The sequence below is a fragment of the Eschrichtius robustus genome, chromosome 8, assembly GCF_028021215.1.
Source record: "Eschrichtius robustus isolate mEscRob2 chromosome 8, mEscRob2.pri, whole genome shotgun sequence".
NCBI lineage: Eukaryota > Metazoa > Chordata > Mammalia > Artiodactyla > Eschrichtiidae > Eschrichtius > Eschrichtius robustus.
Window position 1 is genome coordinate 124,477,018 of NC_090831.1, and position 22,325 is coordinate 124,499,342.

Here is a 22,325-nt window from a genome sequence, read left to right on the forward strand (position 1 = left end):
CAGGGGCAGGAGGCTGTGACCCCTGCAGCCCCCCGCGGGTCAGAGCAAGCAGTGCAGAGCTTGGGCAGGTGGGTGGGGAAGGGGTGGTGTCCAGAGGAAAGCGGTGGGGCATTCGCAGAGAAGGCACTGGATCTCCCCACAGCCCTTGCTCTGGCCACAAACGCCTGCCTTTCCCTACAGCCTTTTTCCCGAGAACCTTCTCTCCCCACCTCACCCCACCCAACCGCTGCCCAAGAGCCCTCACATCCCCGACTTCCCAGACGCTCTTGTAGAAATAACCAAACCCTAGAGTAGAAGGGACCTTGTCGAGTAGCTGATCCAAACTCTCCTCACTCCGCAGGCAAGGAAACCGAGGCCCAGAGACAGGAAAGTACCGTGCGAGACCACAGGAGGTTCGTGCCAAGTGGGGCTAGAACCAGGGTCCGCTGGCCCCCAGACTCTGGCTTTTTTCTTTTTCCATACTTACTATAGACCTTCTCTCTCCCCTCTCTCCTCTTTCCCTTTCTCTTTCTTTTCTTGTTTTTCTCCCTGAAATACCTCGAGAGGAAGAGAGCTGGGGAGACAGGACAGGAGAATGACAGGAGGTGAAGACCCAGGTGGGGTCTGGATGGGAGGTCAGGAGAGGGGGGTTGCGAGGCGCAGGCTGGGCGCGGGCAGGGGCACGGAGCCAGGGACGGGAAGCAAGGAGATGGACAAAGAGAGCAGGTGCCCGCGCCGTCCGGCCGTTTATACCTCTGCCCCTGGCCCCTTCGCCTGGGGGGTCCCACCCTGTCCCGTCGCTAATCTCAGGCACCCCGGCCCCAGCATCACTTCCTTTTCTTCTCCTTTGCCAGCCTGGCTTCCTCGGTGGCGTCTTGGTCCTTGATAAGTTTCATCCTCTTCTTGCCCAGCGGGGTCTTGAAGTACCAGTCCTGGTTTGGAGGCAGAGGAGGAAAGGTAAGTGCACTGGCTCTGACCCTCGGCTCTGCTTCCTGGCCCTGCCCTTCCCTCTTGACGGATCTGTGTCCTCAGCTCTCCTCTGGGGTCCTTGCGTCCTGCTAGAGTCGTGGTTTCCCTTGCTCTTCCCCAAATACTCTAGGCCACCGTGCCAGCCATTGTCAGGGGCGAGCCCTCCTCCCCTGCCCTTCAGCCCTCTCTCCTGTGCTTCCACGGCCATCCCTGGGGGTGGGAACGGATTCAGAGGTGGGGGACGTGAGTAGCTGCTGGTGCAGGAACCAACCAAGGGCTCCCAATACACAGGTGCCCCTCTCAGACCCCACCCCCACCCCCAAGTCGAGGAAACCAGGTGAGACGGCCCTGCCCACATGTCCTTCTCTTGATTCTTCTTCCCTTCCCAGCTGAGCTCCACAGGGAGCGGAGGGAGAGGTCCAAAGTGGGCTGTGGGCCTGGGGCTTCAGAGGACCGACTCCCTAACTGGTGCCGGCCCTCAGCCCTCCTCCCCGCCTACCCCTCCCCCCCACCCCACCCCCACCCAAAGCCCCACCTTCAGGGACTCCTCCTCCTCCCTGTACACTGGGTCCAGCTTCGCCAGGTGCCCCAGGAACTCTGAGGCCACCAGGGGCCGCTTGGACAATTGCAGGAGCCGCCGTTCCGTCAGCACTGCTTGGATGGCCTGGAGAATGCAGCCAGGTGTGTAGCCATCGGACACCTTGGCCAGGGCACTGACGTCCAGGCTCTGGGTCACCTGGACCCCCTGGGCCTCTATCATATGCTTCCAGAGCACTGTGGGTGTGGGAGGGAGGACATGGGGCAGGGAGAGGCAGTGGGCGCTTCTGTCTGTATCTGGAAAGAGTTTGTGCTTCTGGAGGGCGGCCCTACGTCCAACCGCGCCTCTCCTCCCAGGAAGGTAAAGATCAGCCTCCCCACTTAACCTGGGAAAGTGAGACTCCAAGGACTTAAGTGGCCTGCCCGTGTCTACAGAACCAGGCCAGGACCCAGAGCGCTGGGCTGCTTATCTAGTGACACTTCTAGAACACCTGGCTGTGGAGGTGAGGACTCAGAGCAGTGGGGATGGGAAGAAGCGGGGAGCTTTGGCAGGGGTGGTCCCTCGACCCCTTCTCTGGCCTGTCCCCAAGCCCCAGGGCCTCACCATAGCGAGGAGTGTAATCGGGCCGCGGCAGGAGGAGGACCCGCTCGTAGGTGCGGCACAGCCCCTTCATCTCAGCCGCCTGCGGCCGGTCAGTGGTCTCCATCAGCCTCATGCGGTCTCCAGGATTCAGCAGTCGCAGGGCCTTGGTGAGGTCCTTCTTTATTCGCTTGGGGTCCATCTGCTCTGGGGAAGGAGGGGAGGTGGGTGGGGACACAGTGACATTATATGGGCTTCTAATTCACAGAGCACGTGCCCACGCTCCGCCTCACATGGACCCTGGGGGGGGGGGCAGACGGAAGGGGCTGTCAGTCCTGCTTCAAGGATAAGGAAATAAGGCAGCAGGAGGACAGGGGACTTGTCCAAGGCCTCACGGCGGGTGAGGTTTGGAGTGACGTGAACAAGCCCACACTCGCCTGTCCTGCCCACGGGCTCTGCCCAGGCTCCCTCACTCACCTCCTTGTCTTCTTTTGGGACTCGCTTATAGAAATTCTTCTCCGCATCCCCAATCCAGATCACAGAGGGCTGTAGGTACGGAGCCACCTGGACAGGTCAGAGAAGAGAAACCTGACATTAGCTGTCCCTGGGGAAGGGTCACCTCCCCATCTGGTCCAACCCAGGGTCAGGGCCAGCCTCGGGCAATGGCGGACCTCGGAGCTCCAGCCTCGCTTCCCACATCCTGCGAACCCCACCTCTCAGCCCCTTGTACACCCATCACTCCATCACAGCAGAGTCCCAGCCCTCGCCGGGCTTGGGGGGGGCTACGTGTGCAGCCTCATCTCTGCCATGAGAAGAAACTACTCTTCTCCCCACTTCCCCTCACCTCCCCCACCCCTGGGGCTTCAGGAATCCATGAGCCCCCAGCAGGGATTGGTAGGGAGACCTCACCAGCTCCTGAAACTACACCAGCCGGGCAGCTGGGTGACCTCCTGAGCCCACCCTGCTCTGTTGTCACAGTCTGAGAACTAGAAATGCCACTGGGGACCCAGACCTTAAAGACGATATGCACCAACGTCTGCACCCCGGTCTTGCCGGGATATTTGCCCTGCAGGTTGCCAGGTGACAGGTCGAAAAGGTTGGCACCGGTTTCCGTGCACACGGTCTTGACCAGCATCTTCTTCCCCATGCCGGAGGGGCCCACCAGGAGGATGGAGCGGATGAGGGGGGCCATGGAGTGTATGTCTGGGGAGCCTGAGAGAGGAAACAGGGGCCGGCAGGGGGCCGGCAGGGGGTCAGGGGTGGAGACGTTGTGTCAGGTGAGGCCAAAGACCCCAGGCTGGGCAGGATGAGGTCCTGGCCCTGGCGGCACTGCTTTCGCCTAGGGTCTGGGCAATGCCCCGGGCATGCCCTCTGTGGGGGGGCGCCCTGGAGGAAGTCCAACGGTGCAGCAATCATGATTCCAAGAGCTACACGCGGTGTCAGGAGAAAGCCCTCCACCTCCTCCCAATGTCCCTTCTGCTTCCTATGCCATCTGTTTCCACTCCTGGATTTTGAAGGGATGGAATTAAAGGGCACGTGACAAACCACTTGAGAAAGATCCGGCCCCTGGTGTTTATAGGGGGTGGGGGGCTGGTCTTTGGGGAATGGGACCAACTATGGGACGTCACTTGGGATTGAGCGAGGGGCTGGAAAGTGGGTCCTCAGCAGGTCGAGGGCCCACATGACTTCTGGGACAGCCCAGTCGGGGTGTGACCTCCAGCGGGGCCCGGGCAAGGCAGGGGGAGTCCGACGTGAGTTCATGGCACTGGGATTAGGAAGCCCAGGCTGGACACGCCTGCCTCGGCCACCCTACCCTGCACCCAGGCTCCCCGAGAGCCCCCTGCCCGGCACTGGCTCTTGCCTCTCCCCAGGGCCTCTCACCAAGCCGCAGAACTCCATACAAGGCCACGTTCTGTCGTGTGTCAAACAGAGAAGGCATAGGCAGCTTGTTTGCCAAATTCAGAGTCGATCCAAGACAGAGGTAGTCACCTGGGGGACAGGTGGCCCACTGGTGAGTGGCACCCACTGGGGCAGGGCACGCGAGGAGAAGGGTCACTGGGGAGGTGGCAGTCGGCTGCGGGGAAGGCCATGGCCAGGGGCACCATTCCTTAACCTAGGGAGCAAGTGCTGGGGAGGGGTCTCACCAACATAGTCTTTCAAAGCCACTGTCTCGCACTTCTTTAGAAGGCCAAAGATGATGAGCTCTTCAAACAGGGAGTCCACAGACCTGGCAGAGGATGGCACAGGGGGGGCCCCGAGGAAAAGGGAAAGGGGCACAGAGATGGGTTGGGGCGGTGCTGTAGGCATGAGGAGAGGGGGTAGGGAGCCCTCCTGTCCAAAGTCCTGTCGTCAGCCAGCATCCAAAGGCCCGACACCGGCCCACTGCCCCAGAAGGCAGTTTGCCCCAGGTGGGTGCTCTGGGGGTTGAGCGGGGTGGAGAAGGACCAGAGCCCTCTGAGACCCTCCCTCTAGAAACCCAGTGTGGGTGACACACGGCCCTCTTCCTAGAAACCACGTTTAAGATGTATGTGCTCCTGGGAGGGATGGCCATTAAAGCAGCCAGCACCAATGGGCTTGCATCACCAGAGAAGTGAGTAGAAAGTGACCTCTGGTAAGTTCTGCATCGTCCCTTTCAAAGCACTTTCTTGTGCTTCTATTTTATCCTCACAGCTATCCCGTGAGCTTGGTAGCGTAGGTACTTGGTTAATGCGGACAGGGCATCAGAGAGGTTAAGTGACTTTCCCCAGGTCACACAGCAACAGAACCAGGACCAGAAGTCAGATCTGTCCTGGGCCAGGGCTCGTTCCACCACCCTTGGTGAAGTGCAGGGTCTGCTACCTGTCTGGGGTCAGATCTTTTTCTTTCTTCCTCTTCTCAGGTTTCTTGCCCATCTTTTTCTGGTTGAAAGCAAACACAGAGGCAATTGTCTTCCGTTCCTTGCCTCCCTGGCGTGTGCCCTTCCTCGTCCCAGCCCTGGCCCCTCATCTTGCCTTCGGAGGCTTCGAAGGTCTCCCCTCCTCCCTGTCCACTGCCAGCCGCAGGTTCTTCAGCTCCTGACACATCAGTTCATCTACCTGGGGGGACAGCAGGGGGTGTGATGGGGCGACCAGGGGTTGGAGAGGACAGGTGGGAGGGTGAGGACTGAGTCGGGGTGGAGGGGCACCTCAGGGAAGAGCCAGGCAAGCCCAGTGAAGGCAGCAGGGCAGGGGGGTCGTTCTTTTGGGACCCTCAGCCCCTGCATCTCAACTCTGATCTACATCCTGCTCACGCTTGAGCCTTGCTCTCAACTGGCATCAGTGTGGGCAGAAGCCCCCAGGACGGAGTCGGTCAGCTTTCAGTTCAAGCCCCAGACCCACTCTTTAAAGTCTGTGTGACCTTGAGCAATTTCATGACCTCTCAGCCTCAGCTTTCTCACATATAATGTCAGGAAAAGCATGGGGCCTGCCTCACGCGTTGTTGGAAAGATCGTGTGAGTGAATGCTTCCAAGGTGCGCGGCACAGGGCTGGCACGTCTCAGGGAGCCCTTTGTGTTGGTGAGGAGGATGGTGGGTGTGACCCCGGGCTCAGAGCCCCTCCCATTCCCTCACATCAGGGTTGCATCCACACCCCAGGGAGAAAGGGTGACCAAGGAGAGGCAGAGGAGGATGGGGACCGAGATGGGCCAGACGGAGCCCGGACTGCGCAGGGCAGGCAGCGCATAGAGGGTGCTGCAGCGGATGGTGGGCGGGAGGCGGGTGGTGGTGTTTGAGGACAGAGGGGGCGGAGCCTGAAGCGGCTGGAGGCCCGCAGGGACGCTCACCTGTATCTGGATCTCTTGCTCCACTTCCTTCCTCTTCTCCACCTGGAGGATCTCAGAGTCAAAACTCTGATTGGGATGTAGGCTATCAAACCGGTTCTTCCACAGATCTGACCGTGGAGAGGTTGGAGTGCAACGGAGTGTCAGGGTTCCAGGTGCACACACGCACTCACACACACATGCACTAATAATCTCACACGTGCGCACCCACACGCTGGTCCACCTCTCCTCACCAAGCTGCCTGACACTTCCACCCAGACCACAGACCAAGGCCTGATCCCAAGGCCTGTGGCCGCAGGATTCAGACCCAAACACATAATGCCCCCGACCCGGGGAATCACACCTCACACCCCTCTCCCCTTTGGACTCCTCCCCTCGGTCTCCACACCCACACTCCGACACTGCCACCTCATGATCACATGGCACAGGTCCACTCTCCCCAGGACCAAGGTCACCCCAAGACCCCACAGGCCTGGTCACTCTTCCCCAGCCCCTCCTCTCTCACTTGTGTACTCCTCGTGTCCGGCATTAATCACAGGGATGGATTTGGAGGGCAGCAATCTCAGCATCGTATCTGCTTCCTAGAACAGAAACATCCTTCGGCTTTTTTCTTTTTTTAAAGATTTCTTTTTTTTTTTTTTAATTTATTTATTTTTGTTTATGATTTTTGGCTGTGTTGGGTCTTCATTGCTGCGTGGGCTTTCTCTAGTTGCGGCAAGCGGGGGCTACTCTTTGTTGCGGTGCGTGGGCTTCTCATTGAGGTGGCTTCTCTTGTTGTGGAGCATGGGCTCTAGAGCACATGGGCTTCAGTAGATGCGGCTCATGGGCTCAGTAGTTGTGGCTCGCGAGCTCTAGAGCGCAGGCTCAGTAGTTGTGGCACATGGGCTTAGTTGCTCCACGACATGTGGGATCTTCCTGGACCAGGGCTCGAACCCGTGTCCCCTGCATTGGCAGGCGGATCCTTAACCACTGTGCTACCAGGGGAGCCCTAAAGATTTCTTTTGATGTGGACCATCTGTAAAGTCTTTACTGGGTTTGTACAATATTGCTTCTGTTTTATGTTTTGGGTTTTTTGGCCCCGAGGCATGTGGGATCTTAGCTCCCCGACCAGGGATCAATCCTGCACCCCCTGAATTGGAAGGTGAAGTCTTAACCACTGGACTGCCAGGGAAGTCCCCCATCCTTCGGCTTTGATCCCCTCACCTCTACGCATCACAAACTCTGGCCCTGATTCTCCCAAGACCAGCTTTCCCCTGGGAATTCTCTGCGATTCTGTCCCTGCCCGCTTGGTCCATGAGTCCAGGCAATGCCTTACCCCCTTCCTGGTCATGTCTCCCTTCCTTTTCTTCTCCTTTTTCTCTTTTTTCTCCTTTTCTTTTCCCTTACTTTTCTTCTGGTCCTTTTTTTTGCTCTCCTGGACCTCCACCTCCAGTTCCATTTTCACCTGTGACAAACAAGGGACGATGTTTCAGAGGAGACCACGAGGATTTGATAGGGGCATGAGAACCAAGGGCCTGAGCTAGGGGCAGACCCAGGACTCCAAAGGCCCAGCGTCACTGCTGGGATCAGGGCACCGAGAGTCCAGACACTTGACTGGGTTCCAGGAAGAAAGGGGTGCGACTGAGGGAGTGCTCTGTTCAGAGCTGCTGCTCTCCCAGCCCATGGGGGGCGCTGGAGCCACGGTGCTCTCACCAGACATGTTTCCTCTCGCTGGCTAAGGGTGCCTTCTCCAGCTTCTTCTGGGTATCCCCTCCTCCCCATGCAATCACACTGGCTACGTACATCTCCTCCACCACGTCTGCCTCTACTGAGGGCGGCCTCTCCCCCTGCCACCCTCAGCTTACGTGCAGCACTCTCTGTAACCTCAGATTCCACCTACCATAGAAAGTCTTCTATCCCCAGCTCCACCGTACCTGTTCTGGAGTCTTGTCTGCAAAGATCAGGTAGGATCCACCTAAAGACTCATCTGGATAATCAGGGAATCGGCCAGTAAGGGCACTAAATGAACATAAAATGGTTGGAGAGACAGATGGATGGATGGGTGGATAGTTGGATGGATGCATGGATGGATGGATGGATGGATGGATGGATGGATGGATGGATGGATGGATTGATGGTTGGATGGATGGATGGATGGATGGATGGATGGACAGATGGATGGATGGATGGGTGGACGGATGGGTGGAGGAACAGAAGGATAAATGGATTGATGAATGGTTAGATAGATGGGCGGCAGAAAGCGTGGGTGGATGGATGGATAGATGGATAGAGGGAAGGATGGAGAAAGATGAAGGACCAGGGAGATAGAGGGAGAGAGGGAAGGAGTGGATAGTTACAGAATAGAGAGGGGAGACTAGTCAGGGGGCGTCCCTGGATGCTTTTCCCATCTTATTCTGGCATTTTCTCTGCCATCTGGGGAATGGGAAGTCATGTGTGGAGCCGTTCCTGTAGACTGGGGGCCCCAGGTTTAAACCAAGTGTGTCAGCAGCGTATCGGGGCGTGGGGGCGATGGAGAAGAGAATCCAATCTGGACCAAAGGACAAAACAGAAGTGGGGCTAAACACTGGGGTGAGGAGGGAAAAAAGGGTTCAGGGCTGCGTCAGCTGAGGCTGGGGACACTGACCGGCACTCGATAAACCACTGTCGGATTTGCTCCTTCATTTTCTCTCTCATGTCGGGCCCCTCCATCTCCCTGAGGGCATCGCGGGTCTTCACCATGGCCGACTGGAACGCCTCCTCCTTCTCCGTCTGGAGGAGTCTCCGCACATCCTCCCCGAGGCTGGCCTGGGACGTGACGGCCGAGTGCTCCGCCTGGCTGGACGAGGGGAGCTGGGGACGTGGACGGGGAGACAGAGGGGCTCAGGGGTGGGAGTGGGGAGGCCCGGCCCCCGGCACACAGCCCCGCACAGGCGAGGCCTCGCGTACACACCCACACGGAACAGCGGGCATGCCTGCAGCAGGAGAAATTGTGTTTGGAGCCTGAAACTCGTCTGCGTAAATTACTCTGATAATGAGTTTGCTAGATGCATCCGGGCCGGCCCCCCTGCCCGCTCCCCCCAGCACACCCTCCCCTGTGAGCCTCCGGCCCCCCCCCCCGCTCCCCCCCCACACCCGGCAGCCGCTCTCGCAGCCACTTTCCCGCCTCATTGGCTCCCAAATGTATTTTAAATATCACTCTGTGCAGAGACAATTACTGAAAACGCTGAGCTCACACTGTTGATGGGCCCGGGCGGCCGGGCTCATTCCTCACCCACCGCCATGCCATGGCCCCCTGCCCTCGCCCCACCAAGGCCTGAGCCCGGCCTCCCTCTGCCTGCTCTGGCCTCCAGGGGGTCTAGCTCTCCGGCCCCCCAAAGAGCTCGGACCTCCACTCCCACGCAGCTGCCGCCCGGGCCCTCCCTCCTTCTAAGCCGCCGCCCGCCCTCCTTGGAGTAGCCATCCCAGCCCTTGTCTCCGATTCCTCTGCCCCCCAGCCCACTCCCCTCCCCATCAGCCTTTATCCGCCGGGCTTCTGCAGGCTCTGCCCATGGCCAAGCCCCCTCTCAGGCATCAGGGCTCTCACACCTATCATGGCCTTGCTCTCCTAAGTCAGCAGAGACCAGCTGGGGGCAGACCATCACAGAGCAGAGGACAGACGAGGTTCAGGGAGTGGGGTCTGTCCACCCTGCCTGGACACGCACCCTCCTACCGCCCACACTCCCCGGCATGCGCATTCACGCTCGTCACCTTGTTCAGACTTAGCCATCCTGCCTGTAGAGCAGAGGAGAAGCGAGTCTGGGGGGCCCCCAGAGCAAGTGGGGAGCCTGTGGCCCAAAAGAACCCACTCTGGTGTGAAAGGGGTGTGTCCTCATCCCAACTCGGCCTCCCGTGCTTCTCCCAGAGGCTGCAAGAGCCTTGGCGGGGCTCCCACTGGCTTTGCGGCCGCCTCCCTCTGCGGGACCCACCCACTGCAGCCTCTCCTGCCAGCTGGGGGCATGGACCAGGGGTCCAGATGCTCTGGGCTACCATCCCTCACGCCGCCCCACATGTGAGTTCCTTCCAAAGGGCTCTAGAGAGGGAGGGGCGGAAAGGGATGTGGCCTGGCAGTGGCTTCGTGGTTCTCCCTCAACCAAACCCTGAAGGATCCCTCAACCAGGGGCACTGGCCCCAGCCTGGCCCCCCTCCGCTCATGCCCACCCCAGTCCTGAGTGGAGGGTGGTGTGGGCAGGGAGGGGCTGTACAGGGCCGGCGGGGGCACTCACCATGCCGATGAACTCCATCTCCGTCCGCCGGTCCTGCTGAGTGCGTTTCCTCTGCTGGTAACCTTTCCACACCTGGGGGGATACATGGGCCCAGACACTCCCCATACTGCATTTCTGCAGAGATGTTGGCGGCAGAGCTCTGGGGAGGGCACCTCCAGAGGACAGCTCACTGGCAACTGCCCCCCTGAGCAGGGATAGCCCAGAGCGGGGTGGGGCCCGTCTGCACCCAAGGTGTCCAGCTCCAAGGCTTTGTTCCCTCAGCACCCCCTGCCCCGGAATTCCCTCCTTCTCATCTCCACCCTCTAACCTGCTGTATCTTTTTTTTTTTGTTTTAAACATCTTTATTGAAGTATAATTGCCTTACAATGGTGTGTTAGCTTCTGCTTTATAACAAAGTGAATCAGTTACACATATACAATATGTTCCCATATCTCTTCTCTCTTGCATCTCCCTCCCTCCCACCCTCCCCATCCCACCCCTCTAGGTGGTCACAAAGCACCGAGCTGATCTCCCTGTGCTATGCGGCTGCTTCCCACTAGCTATCTATTTTACATTTGGTAGTGTATATATGTCCATGACACTCTCTCACCCTGTCACATCTCACCCCACCCCCTCCCCATATCCTCAAGTCCATTCTCTAGTAGGTCTGTGTCTTTATTCCCGTCTTGCCACTAGGTTCTTCATGGCCTCTTTTTTTTTTTTTTTTTTTCCCTTAGATTCCGTATATATGTGTTAGCATACTGTATTTGTTTTTCTCTTTCTAACTTACTTCACTCTGTATGACAGACTCTAACTCCATCCACCTCATTACAAATACCTCCATTTCATTTCTTTTTATGGCTGAGTAATATTCCATTGTATATATGTGCCACATCTTCTTTATCCATTCATCTGTCGATGGACATTTAGGTTGCTTCCATGTCCTGGCTATTGTAAATAGAGCTGCAATGAACATTTTGGTACCTTTTGAAGCACAAATCAGAGTTCAAGTACCAGCTTCGCCGAGAAGCCCTCCCTAATCTCACTTCTCAGAATCCCCCCAGCATTTGGAATGAATGCTTGATTCCACCCAGGCACATAGACGTGGGCGCTGTAGGAACTGTGCAGCTCCCCTACATCTTGGACACAAGGAAACTGAGGCCAGAGCCGGGACATGGCCTCTCCCAAGTCCAAGGGCCGTTCGGTGCAGAGCCGAGACCAGGGCCAGGTTTCCTGACTCCTCACCCAATGCTCCTCTCCCAGGCTGCCAGCCACTCTCGGACCCGTGGACACCCCAGTGCCATGGGGTGAAGGGTGGGCGCTGGGCAGAGGGGGGCATGGCCTCGCCCCGGTAGTGTCACTGAGACAGCGCTCGGTGAGCAGGCTCTGCGTCCAGGCCCCTGTCCCGCTTCATCTTCCTGCTCCTGTGACTAGCACAGGAAAGGCCCCCGATAATTAAGGGCCTCTGACGGGTGTAGCGGGGAACCCGGGGCCTGGAACGCAGTGTTTCCATACCCTTGATGTCTGACAAAAGGGACAAGAGAGTTGCTTTGGCTCTCAGGGGGAAGGGAAGCTCTAGCTTTGGGGCTGACCTTCCTTCTCCAAAGGCTTGCTTTAGCGCCTCCTGAGGGCGAGGACCCCCTGCTCATCCGTGGGGCAGCCGGACCTGGGTACAGTCACCCAGATGCAGGGGACTCAGGCTGGGGTTCTCTGCATACTGATTTATAACCTAAAAATCTACCTCATTTGGAGAGGATGTGTGTTCTCAGGGCTGTTGTTTGTTAGTTGGTTGGTTTGCTTTTGCATTTTGGGGGGAAAGAGTTCTAGGTTTCCTGTATTGGACTAGGAAACAGACACTTCTGAGGCACTGGGACTTGAGAAAGAAGATGGGAGAGGAGATTGATTTCAGACAGAAAGATCCAGCAGCCCTAGGTCAGCAGTCCTGGGCCCTTTCTGCCCTGGAGTTTTCTAGGCAGCCTCCAATCTCGTCAAGCTGGTAACCACTACCACCCAGAGTGAGCACCTTGGGGGGATGCTCGAGGGGCCACGCCCCCGCGCCAGGGCAGACGGCAGGGCTGCCAGGTGACATAGGAGAGTCACGCCCGCCAGGACAGTAAGAAGGCACGGGGAAATCTAGAGACAGAGCTGGGTTTTCTGTAGTCAGGTGGGATGGGGTGTGATTCACGTAAAGGGTGACCCCAGGTGGCACAGACCCCAAAGACACGGGGAACCTCATCCGTTCTCGATTTCGTTCTCGATTTCGTTCGTCATGTTTCCTTTTGCCTCAGGAGGCTCAGGATACATTTTAGTGACTCATTCTTAACAGTCTTAAAAGTTTTTGGAATATGATCGTCTACTCTGTTCTGCTGCTGTATTATGGATCTTTCTCCCCTAATTTTTTAATTTTTATTTTTGTATTATTATTATTTTTTAAGTCTTTTGGCCGCGGTGCAGCCTGTGGAATTTTAGTTCCCTGACCAGGGATCGAACCTGAGCCTTCGGCAGTGAGAGCGTGGAGTCCTAACCACCAGCACCGGACTGCCAGGGAATTCCCTTTCTCCCCTAATTTTAATGGTCTTTCTGTTTTGGGGGCTTTTATGGTATCCCACTTCAAGTCCTTTTGGGGATAGAGATGTAGAATAAATAATGAACAGATAATATACAGGTTTATTGAGTGATGAAGGTCTCTAGCTTAATATCTAGTCGTGGGGCAACAGAATCCAAGCACCTGCATTTCTGTCATCAATTGCTGAGCCAGGCAGGCTTCATGGAGGAGGCGACTCTACCCTGACCTTCCTCCTGGGTGCGGGGAGGGTGGGGTCGGGGGCGGCGGGGGGTTACCTTCTGTATGATGATCGCTGCTTCGTCCTGACTGAACCTGGGCCGCCCTTCCTCCCGAATCTTTCGATCTCGCTCCTCCTCTTTCCGAATCTCTCGCATGAAGGTGGCTCGAAGCCTGCCTTGCCTGGCCCGCTCGGCCCTTTGCAGTAGGATTACGGCCTCCGTCCGCGGTAATACTGGAAAGCTCTGGCCAGAGCAGGGGCAGAGGAGGAGGAAATGAGGGAGGGCTTACATCCAGGTGGGCAGCTGGGAGACCAGCCCCCAAAAGACATCCTGGGGGTATGGTTTTCCCAGAGCATCTAGGTGCACAAGTCCTGTCCCTCTACCTCTACCTTGGTGTTGGAAGGTTACAAGGAGCATAAGAGCAGCCATGAGGGGCCAGGGATTACCCAGAGAGCTCTCTGAGGTGGGTAAAGGGCAGGGCAGGGCCTCTGCGTCCTGAAGGGTGGCAGCTCTGTTCCTGGGGGTGTCTCCCTGACTTACCTCCTCGGAGAACACTGGCTCTGGTCTGGACAGGAGGTCTGCCAGCATATGCCCTCGCTCCCTCAGGACGCTGGACCGCTCCAGCTGGAAGTATTTGGGAATTGGAACCTCCAGGTCTGCCTTTGGGGCAACATGGGGGAGGGAGATGGGAATAAAAATCCAGACCATCTGGCCAATCCCTTACCATTTTCAGCTGTACACCCAGACACTGGGGCTGTTTTCTTCCATCCTAGAACTCTGGGGTGGGAAATGTCCAGGCTATGGGCAGATCCCCCCAAGAGTCATTCCTCTCTTCCCTCACCCCCACCACGTGGCCAGAGTTGAGTTCTGTAGGATCACGGCGGGTAACGGGCAGTGGTCCCAATCCTGCCTGTGCATCTGAATCAACTGGGAATCTCTTAAAATGCAGGCTCCTAGGCCCTGACCACAGCAGAACGGCAGGGCCTGGAGAATGTTTGTTTTTTCAAGTCCGCAGCTGAGTCTGATGCAGCTAGTTGGGGAAACTTGGAGACCGTGACCTTGGGGCAGACGGGAGGCCAGTGCAGAAGCTCTGTGCTCTGGAACTTGCTGGCGCACACACATCACCTGGGGGTCTTGTGAAAACGCAGGTGCAGAATGCTGTAGTGGGTTTGGGGCGCAGCCAGAGGTTCTGCCTTTCCAACAAGCTCCTAGGTGATGCAGGTCCGCTGACCACGCTTTGAGGAACAAGCCTCTAGGGGACTCTCTTCACCAATCCCCTGCAGCTGCGTTCATGGGTCCTCCCAGCCAGGCAGAGCCTCCAGCCTGACTCTCCAGCTACCCCCCAACTACTTACATGCACTTCCCATACCCCATCCTCGGATCTGCCCTGCCCTCCTTCCCTTGCAGATGTCCCAATGCCAGGGGTGTCCGCAGGAGGTCAAGGTCACCCCCACCCCCAGCTGGCTGGGACGTGGCTTGCTTCCACAAGGAGTGGGAGGTCAAGGCTAGCCCTCCCCCCGTGTCCCCGCCCCCAGCCGGCGCGGGCATGGTCCTCGCCGCAGCCGGCCCACCGGGGTGAGCTTTAAGTCCTGCAGCACTTGGTCCAGGCAGGGGGTCTCGCACAGGTCCACGCGAACCAGATCGTCTTTGAGCTCCAGCACGCGGCCCGCCACGCCGTCCGGCAGCCGTCTCAGCAGCCGCCGCTTCTGCGGCTGCACCATCTGGTCATAGAGGGTGTCGAACCGGTGCAGCAGCCCCAGGTAGTACAGGTAGAGCGAGGAGAGCCTGTACCGGAAGGACTGCCGCTCCCGGTGGGGCACGGGTTCCAGCAGGGGCTGCTCTTGGTCCAGCAGCTCTTGCAAGATGAGGTGGGAGGAGTCCCAGAGGCGCTGGTAAGCTCTGGAGAGGAGGTAGCCAGCAAGGGATGCTCTGAGCCCCAGGGGAGGGGGGCCGGCTGGTAGGGGAGGTGGGCTCCACAGAGGCTTCTGAGGGCTGTGAACTCGAGGCTCCAGAAGGTGTGACGTTAAGGTTACGCACGGTCCCGGGGTGGCGTTCAGTGAAGTGAGGGGCCCTCAGTGGGGGTGAGGGGCCCTCAGTGGGGGTGAGAGGGTAGTTACAGTAAGCACCCCCTGAGGCTTAGAGAAAGTGAGGGACTGGGGTCCCTGGGGAAGGGAGTCTCCTGATGGATAAGCCGGGAGGATGGAGAATGGGCACGGCCCTTAGGGGCTCCTGCTAAGGAAGAGGCCCGTCGGAGTCCACAGCTGGTGCCCTCCGGGTGAAGGTGCAGCCCAGGGATGCTGCAATGGTCTAGGGTGGTGGGCGGGAAGGGGGGGTGAGGGATGAGGGTAGGGAAGGGTCCCTTCCCCAGAGCAGAGCCCTGGTTCTGGAATTAATAGTCCAAGGGAAGCCTGACCACAGGCAGGGGCGGGCAGGGTCGCTGTGTGAACGTCTGGGGCCCAGCCGGGACTGGCCCACACAGGGGTCCCTCTCCCCACCAGGCCTTCTCCCCGCCCAGTAGCCCCAGCCTGAGAGCCAGGGATGCACTTTGTTCTTCGCTCGCCCATCACTTCACTCACCCCTCAGACATGGGGCTCACTCTTCACACTGCCCTTTGTGAGCTGGTCCTGGAATCCAAAGAACTTCTGGGGTTCCACCCGGACTCCACCCCGCAAAGCCAGAATAGCCCAGTTTTACGAGTTCTGTCCCATTGTCCCAAAGTTCTAAGGTTGCGAGGGGAGGGGGCTGCAGGTACAAGACCGGGGGACACTTAGAGGATGTCCTGGAGGCAGCATGCTTGGGGGCACCGGCTCCCTTGTTAGCAAGCCTTGGCCAGGGCAGAGTGCGGGTCTGCTGTGGCTACCTCCCTTGTGAGCATCAAATGAAAGAATGGGCTTCATTTGAGGTCACCCTGTAAACTGGGAGGCTCTGGGTGGATAGCAGTCCTAAAGGCATTACTCCAACTGTACCTCTCAGCTGGAGACCCGGTATTCCTTAATGCAGATCCAGCCTCCTTACTCTCGTATGTGACTGTACCGGGCACACGGCCGCCGTGAAAGCGCGGAGTCCTAACCACTGGACCGCCAGGGAATTCCCCACTCTTCCCCCTTAAAGTGAGCACAAGTGCGCCTGTTTCCCTGGGGTCTGACTGTAGTTCACTCGGTTCGAGTAAGCTATACCCTCATAAAGAATGACACTAAGAGTAGTGGGTGGGACTCAGTGGGGTTTGGGGCTCATTTTGAGCCCTCTGTGGGTTTCCCCATCACTGCTCCCGGCTCATGAGAACGCTCTTTGGAAAATACGAAACACAGCAGCAGCCTGGCCCTGGTCAGCTGGGGTGAGCTTTTAGCTCAGTGTCCAGTAGGGACTTGTGAATAAGTCATACGTCATAAGTCACTTATACATAAGGCATGGGGCAAAGGACAGTGGGAGGAGAGAGGCAGCAGCTCAGAGCAGCCAGAGAGGAATTCTCAGGCGTGATGCGCCTGCGAATGAATTACCTGAGGATCTTGTCGAAATGCAGGTTCCGATTCTGCGCTCTGAGCTGGGGCCAAGATCCTGCATTTCTAACAAGGTCCCCGGTGTCACAGATACTGCTGGCCTCTGAATCACACCTTGAGTAGCCAGGTGTGAAACACAGCGGGAGTGGGGAAGAGCCGAGGTTCCTGGGCCACGTCTCCCGAGCCTGCCCCTTTCTGGCTGTGGGACCAAAGTGTGGATAATTAGTTCTCATCTCTCGGCATCTCCACGGTAGGCTTGACATAGGAAGAAACACGTGTGAAGTATGTAGGGCCACACTTCAGCCATCATTACAGTGAGCCTTTTCAGTACAAGAAGCTGAAATTACAAAGGGAACGTAAGGGATTTGGGGCTGTTCACTAAACCCCACCCCTTCACCCCACCGCCTCAGAGGCTGAATGAGAAAGAAAAGGCAAATGTGGCCACACGTTAAGTGGTGAATCTAGGTGCAGGACATACATGTGGTCATTGTACATTTTTGCAATTTTTTTCTATGGATTTGAGATTTTTCAAAATAAAGCTGGTAAAGAAAAGTTAGGAGTCTCAAAAACATTCTCACCAATTTGTTCTGAAGTTAAGGGGAAGAAAGCGCTGGGGGAAATAAAAACATCTTAGAGATCCCAATCGGTTATTGAGAAGCTGGTTTGGGCCTTTCATTTTTGTGTCTTGAAGAATAGACCTGTGTAGCCCCTGTGCCTGGCACAGGACAAAAGTGATGGTGTGCCGGAAACGGCATCACAAAACCATGGCCTGCGAGAGTAACACGCATGGAATTTCAGGCCCAGCGAGGGCACGATGGAAACAGCTAGCAGTAGACCCAGGATTCTAATCCAGACCAAGTCGGACTTCATCTCACTAAGAATGAGAACGTTGTACATTTACATGTACACTCACATGTCCCTCACGGGGCCCACCCAGAAAGCAGTTTTTAAAGGTCTGAATAAGCGTTCTTCCACCTTGGGAGCCAAAAAAGTGATGACACCCTTGCCCCCCATCACACCTTGCCTTCACCTATCCCTTTTTCAAATCACCACAGCACGAGGGAGCAGTTCACCCTTTATTAAGGTTGGGCCCCAGGTCACTTGGAGCTGGTGTACTTGGTGACGGCCTTGGTGCCCTCGGACACAGCGTGCTTGGCCAGCTCCCCTGGAAGCAGCAGGCGCACGGCTGTCTGGATTTCCCGGGACGTCAGTGTGGTTCGGCCCGAGTACTGGGCCAGCCGGGCGGCCTCGCCGGCCAGCCGCTCAAACACATCGTTCACGAACGAGTTCATGATGCTCATGGCCTTGGAGGAAATGCCGATGTCGGGGTGCACCTGGAGAAGCGGCAGGACCAGTCGATTAACACGGGGACTCTGCCCCAAGCCCCAGCCCCAAGCTGGGGGCTGCAAGTCCCCCTTACCAGCCTCTTTCCAGAGGCCGAGAGACATGGAAATAGGGATTTATTTTTTTACTACTGTATCCAAGTTAAAAAAAAAATTTCTCCCAACTGCAAGAGATAAGCAATGCTACCTCTCTTTTTTCATTTAATGCATTTGCAGAGTGTTCCATAGTATGGACGAATCGTAGTTTATATTATACATTCCTCTCTTAATGGACATTTAGGGGTTTTGTTTTGGTATTACATTGTGTTATAATAAATCTGTCTTTGAACAGTTGTATGAGCACAATGAAGGTTATTCCTAGAAGTTCCTAGAGGGCTTGTGCACATAACTTGGTAAATCGTGACCACATTATTTTCCAGAGAGGACACTCATAGGACACAGTCTCAGCACCAGACTGGGAGTGAGGAGACCTGGCTTCTGTGGCTGTCCCATGAGTCACCGTACTATGGCACTTTCCTCCGGGCCTGTTTCCTCTTCTGTCACAGAAGTTTTTGAACTAGGTGACCTCTAGTAAAACAAATGGTAGGGACCTCATAACAGTCCTAAAATGTGACTAGGCGGATTTTTGCTTCTCTGTAAATGAGAGGTAAGCGACTGCCTGATGAGGCACGTCAAGCCGGTGGTGGCCACGGAACTAAGCCCGGGCTCCTCGCCCAGCCCCCCGCTCTGCCCACCGCCTCTGGTGCCCCGGACGTGACAGCCGGAAACCTGAGCCTGTACCGCGTGGGTTCAGCCTGACCCCTGCGTGTCGTCTTCATATCCTGTCCCCCTCAGGGTTGCAGAGGAGGGACAGCGGCTCACCCCACCGCACGGGGGACGCGCGCGGCAGCCCAGCCCCGCTCCAACCCTCCCGGCAGGAGCTCTGAGCTGAAAAGTTAGGCTAAGCTGCCGGGCTCACTGATACCCGCTCCCACCCCCGCTTTCTTCAGGACACGGGTGTCTTCTCTGCTGCTGCCCTTTGGCCGATCCACATGGGTGCCGGGCCCACCCCACGAGAGCATTCCAGGGACCCGGGGATTCAGACCGGAGACAGGCTCCAGTCTACGGTCTCATCTAACAAGGGGTGAGGCTCGGGCAGGTTGGGGAGGCTGAGGGCAGGCAGCCCAGCCACCCCTCCGTCCTCCCGGCCCCAGCTCTGCTGAGCAGGGCAGAGTGTTTGAGGCCAGGTTGCCCGGGATCCTCTAGACACACTGGTTGGGTACATGAGGGCCCCCAGATGCCTGCCAGGGCGAGAGTCCCAGGAGTAGGTACCTCTCACAGGTGCGCTGGGAGAAGCAGAGCACACGTGTGGGTTAGGGGTGGGACTAACCCACCCCTAACCCCCCAGAGCCAGGGGGACCAGACGTCCGCTGCTGTCAGGTCATGGGACTCAGTCACCCCACTGAGCCTTTATGTATCTGGGGTTCCTTAACTGTAAGGTAGACCAACCCCTTGGCCCCCCGAAGACTGAGTGCCGCCCGTCTGGAAGGCTTCCCCAAGGCTGTAGTTCACACGCACCGCCCCACACTCTAGCCACCAGTAAGTAGTATCCTCACTCTAGCCACTACTAACTAGTACTTCTCGTTGTGCCAGCCTATGTTTGGCACCTGGTCACCTTCAGCCCGGCACTTTTTTGTGGTCTTCCTTTAACTATGTCCCACCTAACGTTCCACTTAATAATCTGGTCTGTCCAGAAGCCTTGTAAGCCTTGGGACTGTGGCGGCAGCATGTTTGAACTGCCTCCTGCACATCACAGGTCACGACAGACGCTGAGCGGTTGCGGGGACCTCCGAGATTAAGTGCCCACCCCCTCCAGAGGGGCTCGGGGGCCTCGGTGCCGCAAGTAAACTGCGCCCCGGGCTCTCCATCCAGTGCCCTTTGCCGGCTCTTTTGCCAGCACTCTTCACGCGCTCGCTAGCTCCCCGCTCTCACCTGCTTCAGCACCTTGTAGATATACATCGAGTAGGTTTCTTTGCGCCGGCCACGCTTTTTGGACTTCTTGTCTCCAGAACTCCGGCCCCTCCGGCCCGCAGGCTGCTGCGGCTGTCCATGCTCAGCGCTCATCTTCCCGCTCCTCCCGGTGGCCTCCTCCCGCGCCTCGCGTGGACTTTTAAGAAGTCAGCTGCCCGCCAGGTGGGGCTGGGGGCCAGCACCTGGGAGCGGGGGAGGGGCCTGGCCCAACCCTACCCAGAAGGCGCTCTGGGGCTCTGGGTTAATCCAGAAAGAGCCTAATTGCTCCCTCCTCTCCCCCAGGGATTTCCCGTCTCTGAGTAAGAAGCCCCCCGCCAGCCCCCTTCCCCACACTATCACCTCCCGTTGTATTACCGTCAGGGTTCACGCCCTGCACTCCGGCAGCACCCCGGAGCTGGGTGGCTCAGTGCTGGGGAGCGTCAGGAGGAGCCCAGTGCACCGCGCCCCTCCACCCCCCAGGGCCCTACAATACAGCTGGAGAGACAAGACTGGTTCACGCGCAGCAATCAGGGGAGAGTGAAAGGGCTAAAGCGTGTGGGACGGAGAGCTCAGAGAAAACTTAGGGCTACAGCGGCCAGAGAAGCCTTCAGGGAATAAGTGAGGATGTGAAGCTGGTCGGGTGGGATGGGTACAATTCAACTGGGGAGAAAGGAGATTTTAGGTGGGAGGAACGGAAGAAAGAAATCAATGCGCGTGGTTACAGGGAGGCTTGGGCTGAAGGCAGAAGACCCAAGCCCAGGCTAGGTGGAGGCGGCAGGAACCACAGCTGGGAGGGCCTGACAGGGAGGGAGTCCGGGCGGGAGGACTGCAGGAAGCGGAGCAAGAAACACGGGGCGCTCCCCGTGAGAGCAGGTGTCATGGGGTCCCTGTGGAAGTTAGTTGCGAAGGGAGGAAAAAGGCGCTGTTGCATGGAGAAAGTTGTCTCACTTGGCACCTATGCGTGAGTATTTCAGGTTCTTGAACGCTGTGATTAAAGAAACCAGGAGCTGGGGCTTCCCTGGTGGCGCAGTGGTTGAGAATCTGCCTGCCGGTGCAGGGGACACGGGTTCGAGCCCTGGTCTGGGAAAATCCCACATGCCGCGGAGCAACTAGGCCTGTGAGCCACAACTACTGAGCCTGCGTGTCTGGAGCCTGTGCTCCGCAACGAGAGGCCGCGATAGTGAGAGGCCCGCACATCGCGATGAAGAATGGCCCCCGCTTGCCACAACTAGAGAAAGCCCTCACACAGAAACGAAGACCCAACACAGCCAAAAATAAATAAATAAATAAATAAATAAATTTATAAAAAAGAAAAAAGAAACCAGGAGCAAGGTGACAAGTCCAGGCTGTGGGGAAGAGGGTTTTCCCAATCAAGAGGTGGGGAGGGAGTGAAGACGAGCATCACCTGTCGTGGGGGAAGGTGGGCCTGAGCAATCGCCAGCTCACCAAGCCCCCCTTTTCCCAGTTCCCAACATCCAGCTACAGCCTAGGGTTTGGAGGACCAGGAGGGCAGTTTTTAATCTAAAATAAGGCCCTAATTTTAGGTGTTTGTAGAAATATGTATTTTGTGGGATTTTTAAGCGTTCTTTTTTTAAATATATAAATTTTTATATAATTAATTAGTTTATTTATTTTGGCTCCGTTGGGTCTTCACTGTTGCGCACGGGCTTTCTCTAGTTGCGGCGAGCGGGGGCTACTCTTCGTTGCGGTGCACGGGCTTCTCATTGCAGTCGCTTCTCTTGTTGCGGAGCACGGGCTCTAGGTGTGCAGGCTTCAGAAGTTGTGGCTCGCGGGCTCAGTAGTTGTGGCTCTCAGGCTCTAGAGCGCAGGCTCAGTAGTTGTGGCGCACAGGCTTAGTTGCTCCGCCGCTTGTGGGATCTTCCAGGACCAGTGCTCAAACCCGTGTCCCCTGCATTGGCAGGCGGATTCTTAACCACTGCGCCACCAGGTAAGCCCTTAAGCATTCTTAAAAAATCTTGAGACTGCCTTTTTTTCTGGACAAGCTGACTAGCCTATTACGTCTGTTCCTCTGGTTCTGAAGCCCTCCCATCCCTGGAGACCCCAACAGACTTCAACGGGGTTTCTTAACACACCCAGACCCTCCCTTGGCCAAAGTAGCAGCTCTCATCTGTTCCCATTATCCTCCTAACCAAGTCTCTGGATACTCAGGACAGACTGACAAGCCATTTTTGTCTGGGCCCCACCTGAGGCACAAAGCAGCCAAGCCAGGCCCCTTGGGGTCAGAGGGCGGAGTGGGAGTCCTAGTCCCTTACTCCAGCCTCGCGAATCTCGGACTCAGCTGCAGCTCCTCACCTGCTACTCTGTTCCCTCCGCCCGGGGCAGCTCTTGGACTCCACGGCCATCTGAGATCCTACTCACCTTTCAAGTTAGAGCACCAATCCCACCTTTCTGGGCAGCTACTCACGAGAAACTTCCTTCCCTTTTACAGCCTTCTGTGTATCCTACTAAGTCACAATTTAACATCTGATTTATGCCCTTTCTGTCTTATTGGCTTTCCCATTAGATCGAGAGCTCTTTGGGGATTTAGACACCATCTGGGACTTTTTTTTTTTTTTTTTAATTTATTTATTTATGGCTGTGTTGGGTCTTCCTTTCTGTGCGAGGGCTTTC

At 57.0% G+C, this 22,325-nt stretch overlaps 2 protein-coding genes across 2 annotated transcripts; both read right to left on the reverse strand.

The window, feature by feature from the left end:
* Window positions 1-806: 806 nt before the first annotated feature.
* On the reverse strand, window positions 807-15,452 carry IQCA1L (IQ motif containing with AAA domain 1 like). Its single transcript, XM_068549791.1, has 19 exons — window positions 15,442-15,452; window positions 14,437-14,764; window positions 13,406-13,525; window positions 12,923-13,108; window positions 10,103-10,174; window positions 8,485-8,690; window positions 7,775-7,859; window positions 7,177-7,305; window positions 6,367-6,442; window positions 5,865-5,971; window positions 5,056-5,139; window positions 4,904-4,962; window positions 4,210-4,292; window positions 3,947-4,054; window positions 3,078-3,277; window positions 2,543-2,629; window positions 2,090-2,267; window positions 1,484-1,722; window positions 807-911 (listed from the first exon to the last, which is right to left on the reverse strand). The coding sequence occupies exons 1-19, from the start codon at window positions 15,450-15,452 to the stop codon at window positions 807-809; spliced, it is 2,463 nt and encodes an 820-aa protein (XP_068405892.1).
* Window positions 15,453-17,459: 2,007 nt separating this feature from the next.
* Window positions 17,460-19,808, reverse strand: H2BK1 (H2B.K variant histone 1). Its single transcript, XM_068550191.1, has 2 exons — window positions 19,677-19,808; window positions 17,460-17,696 (listed from the first exon to the last, which is right to left on the reverse strand). The coding sequence occupies exons 1-2, from the start codon at window positions 19,806-19,808 to the stop codon at window positions 17,460-17,462; spliced, it is 369 nt and encodes a 122-aa protein (XP_068406292.1).
* Window positions 19,809-22,325: the final 2,517 nt, after the last annotated feature.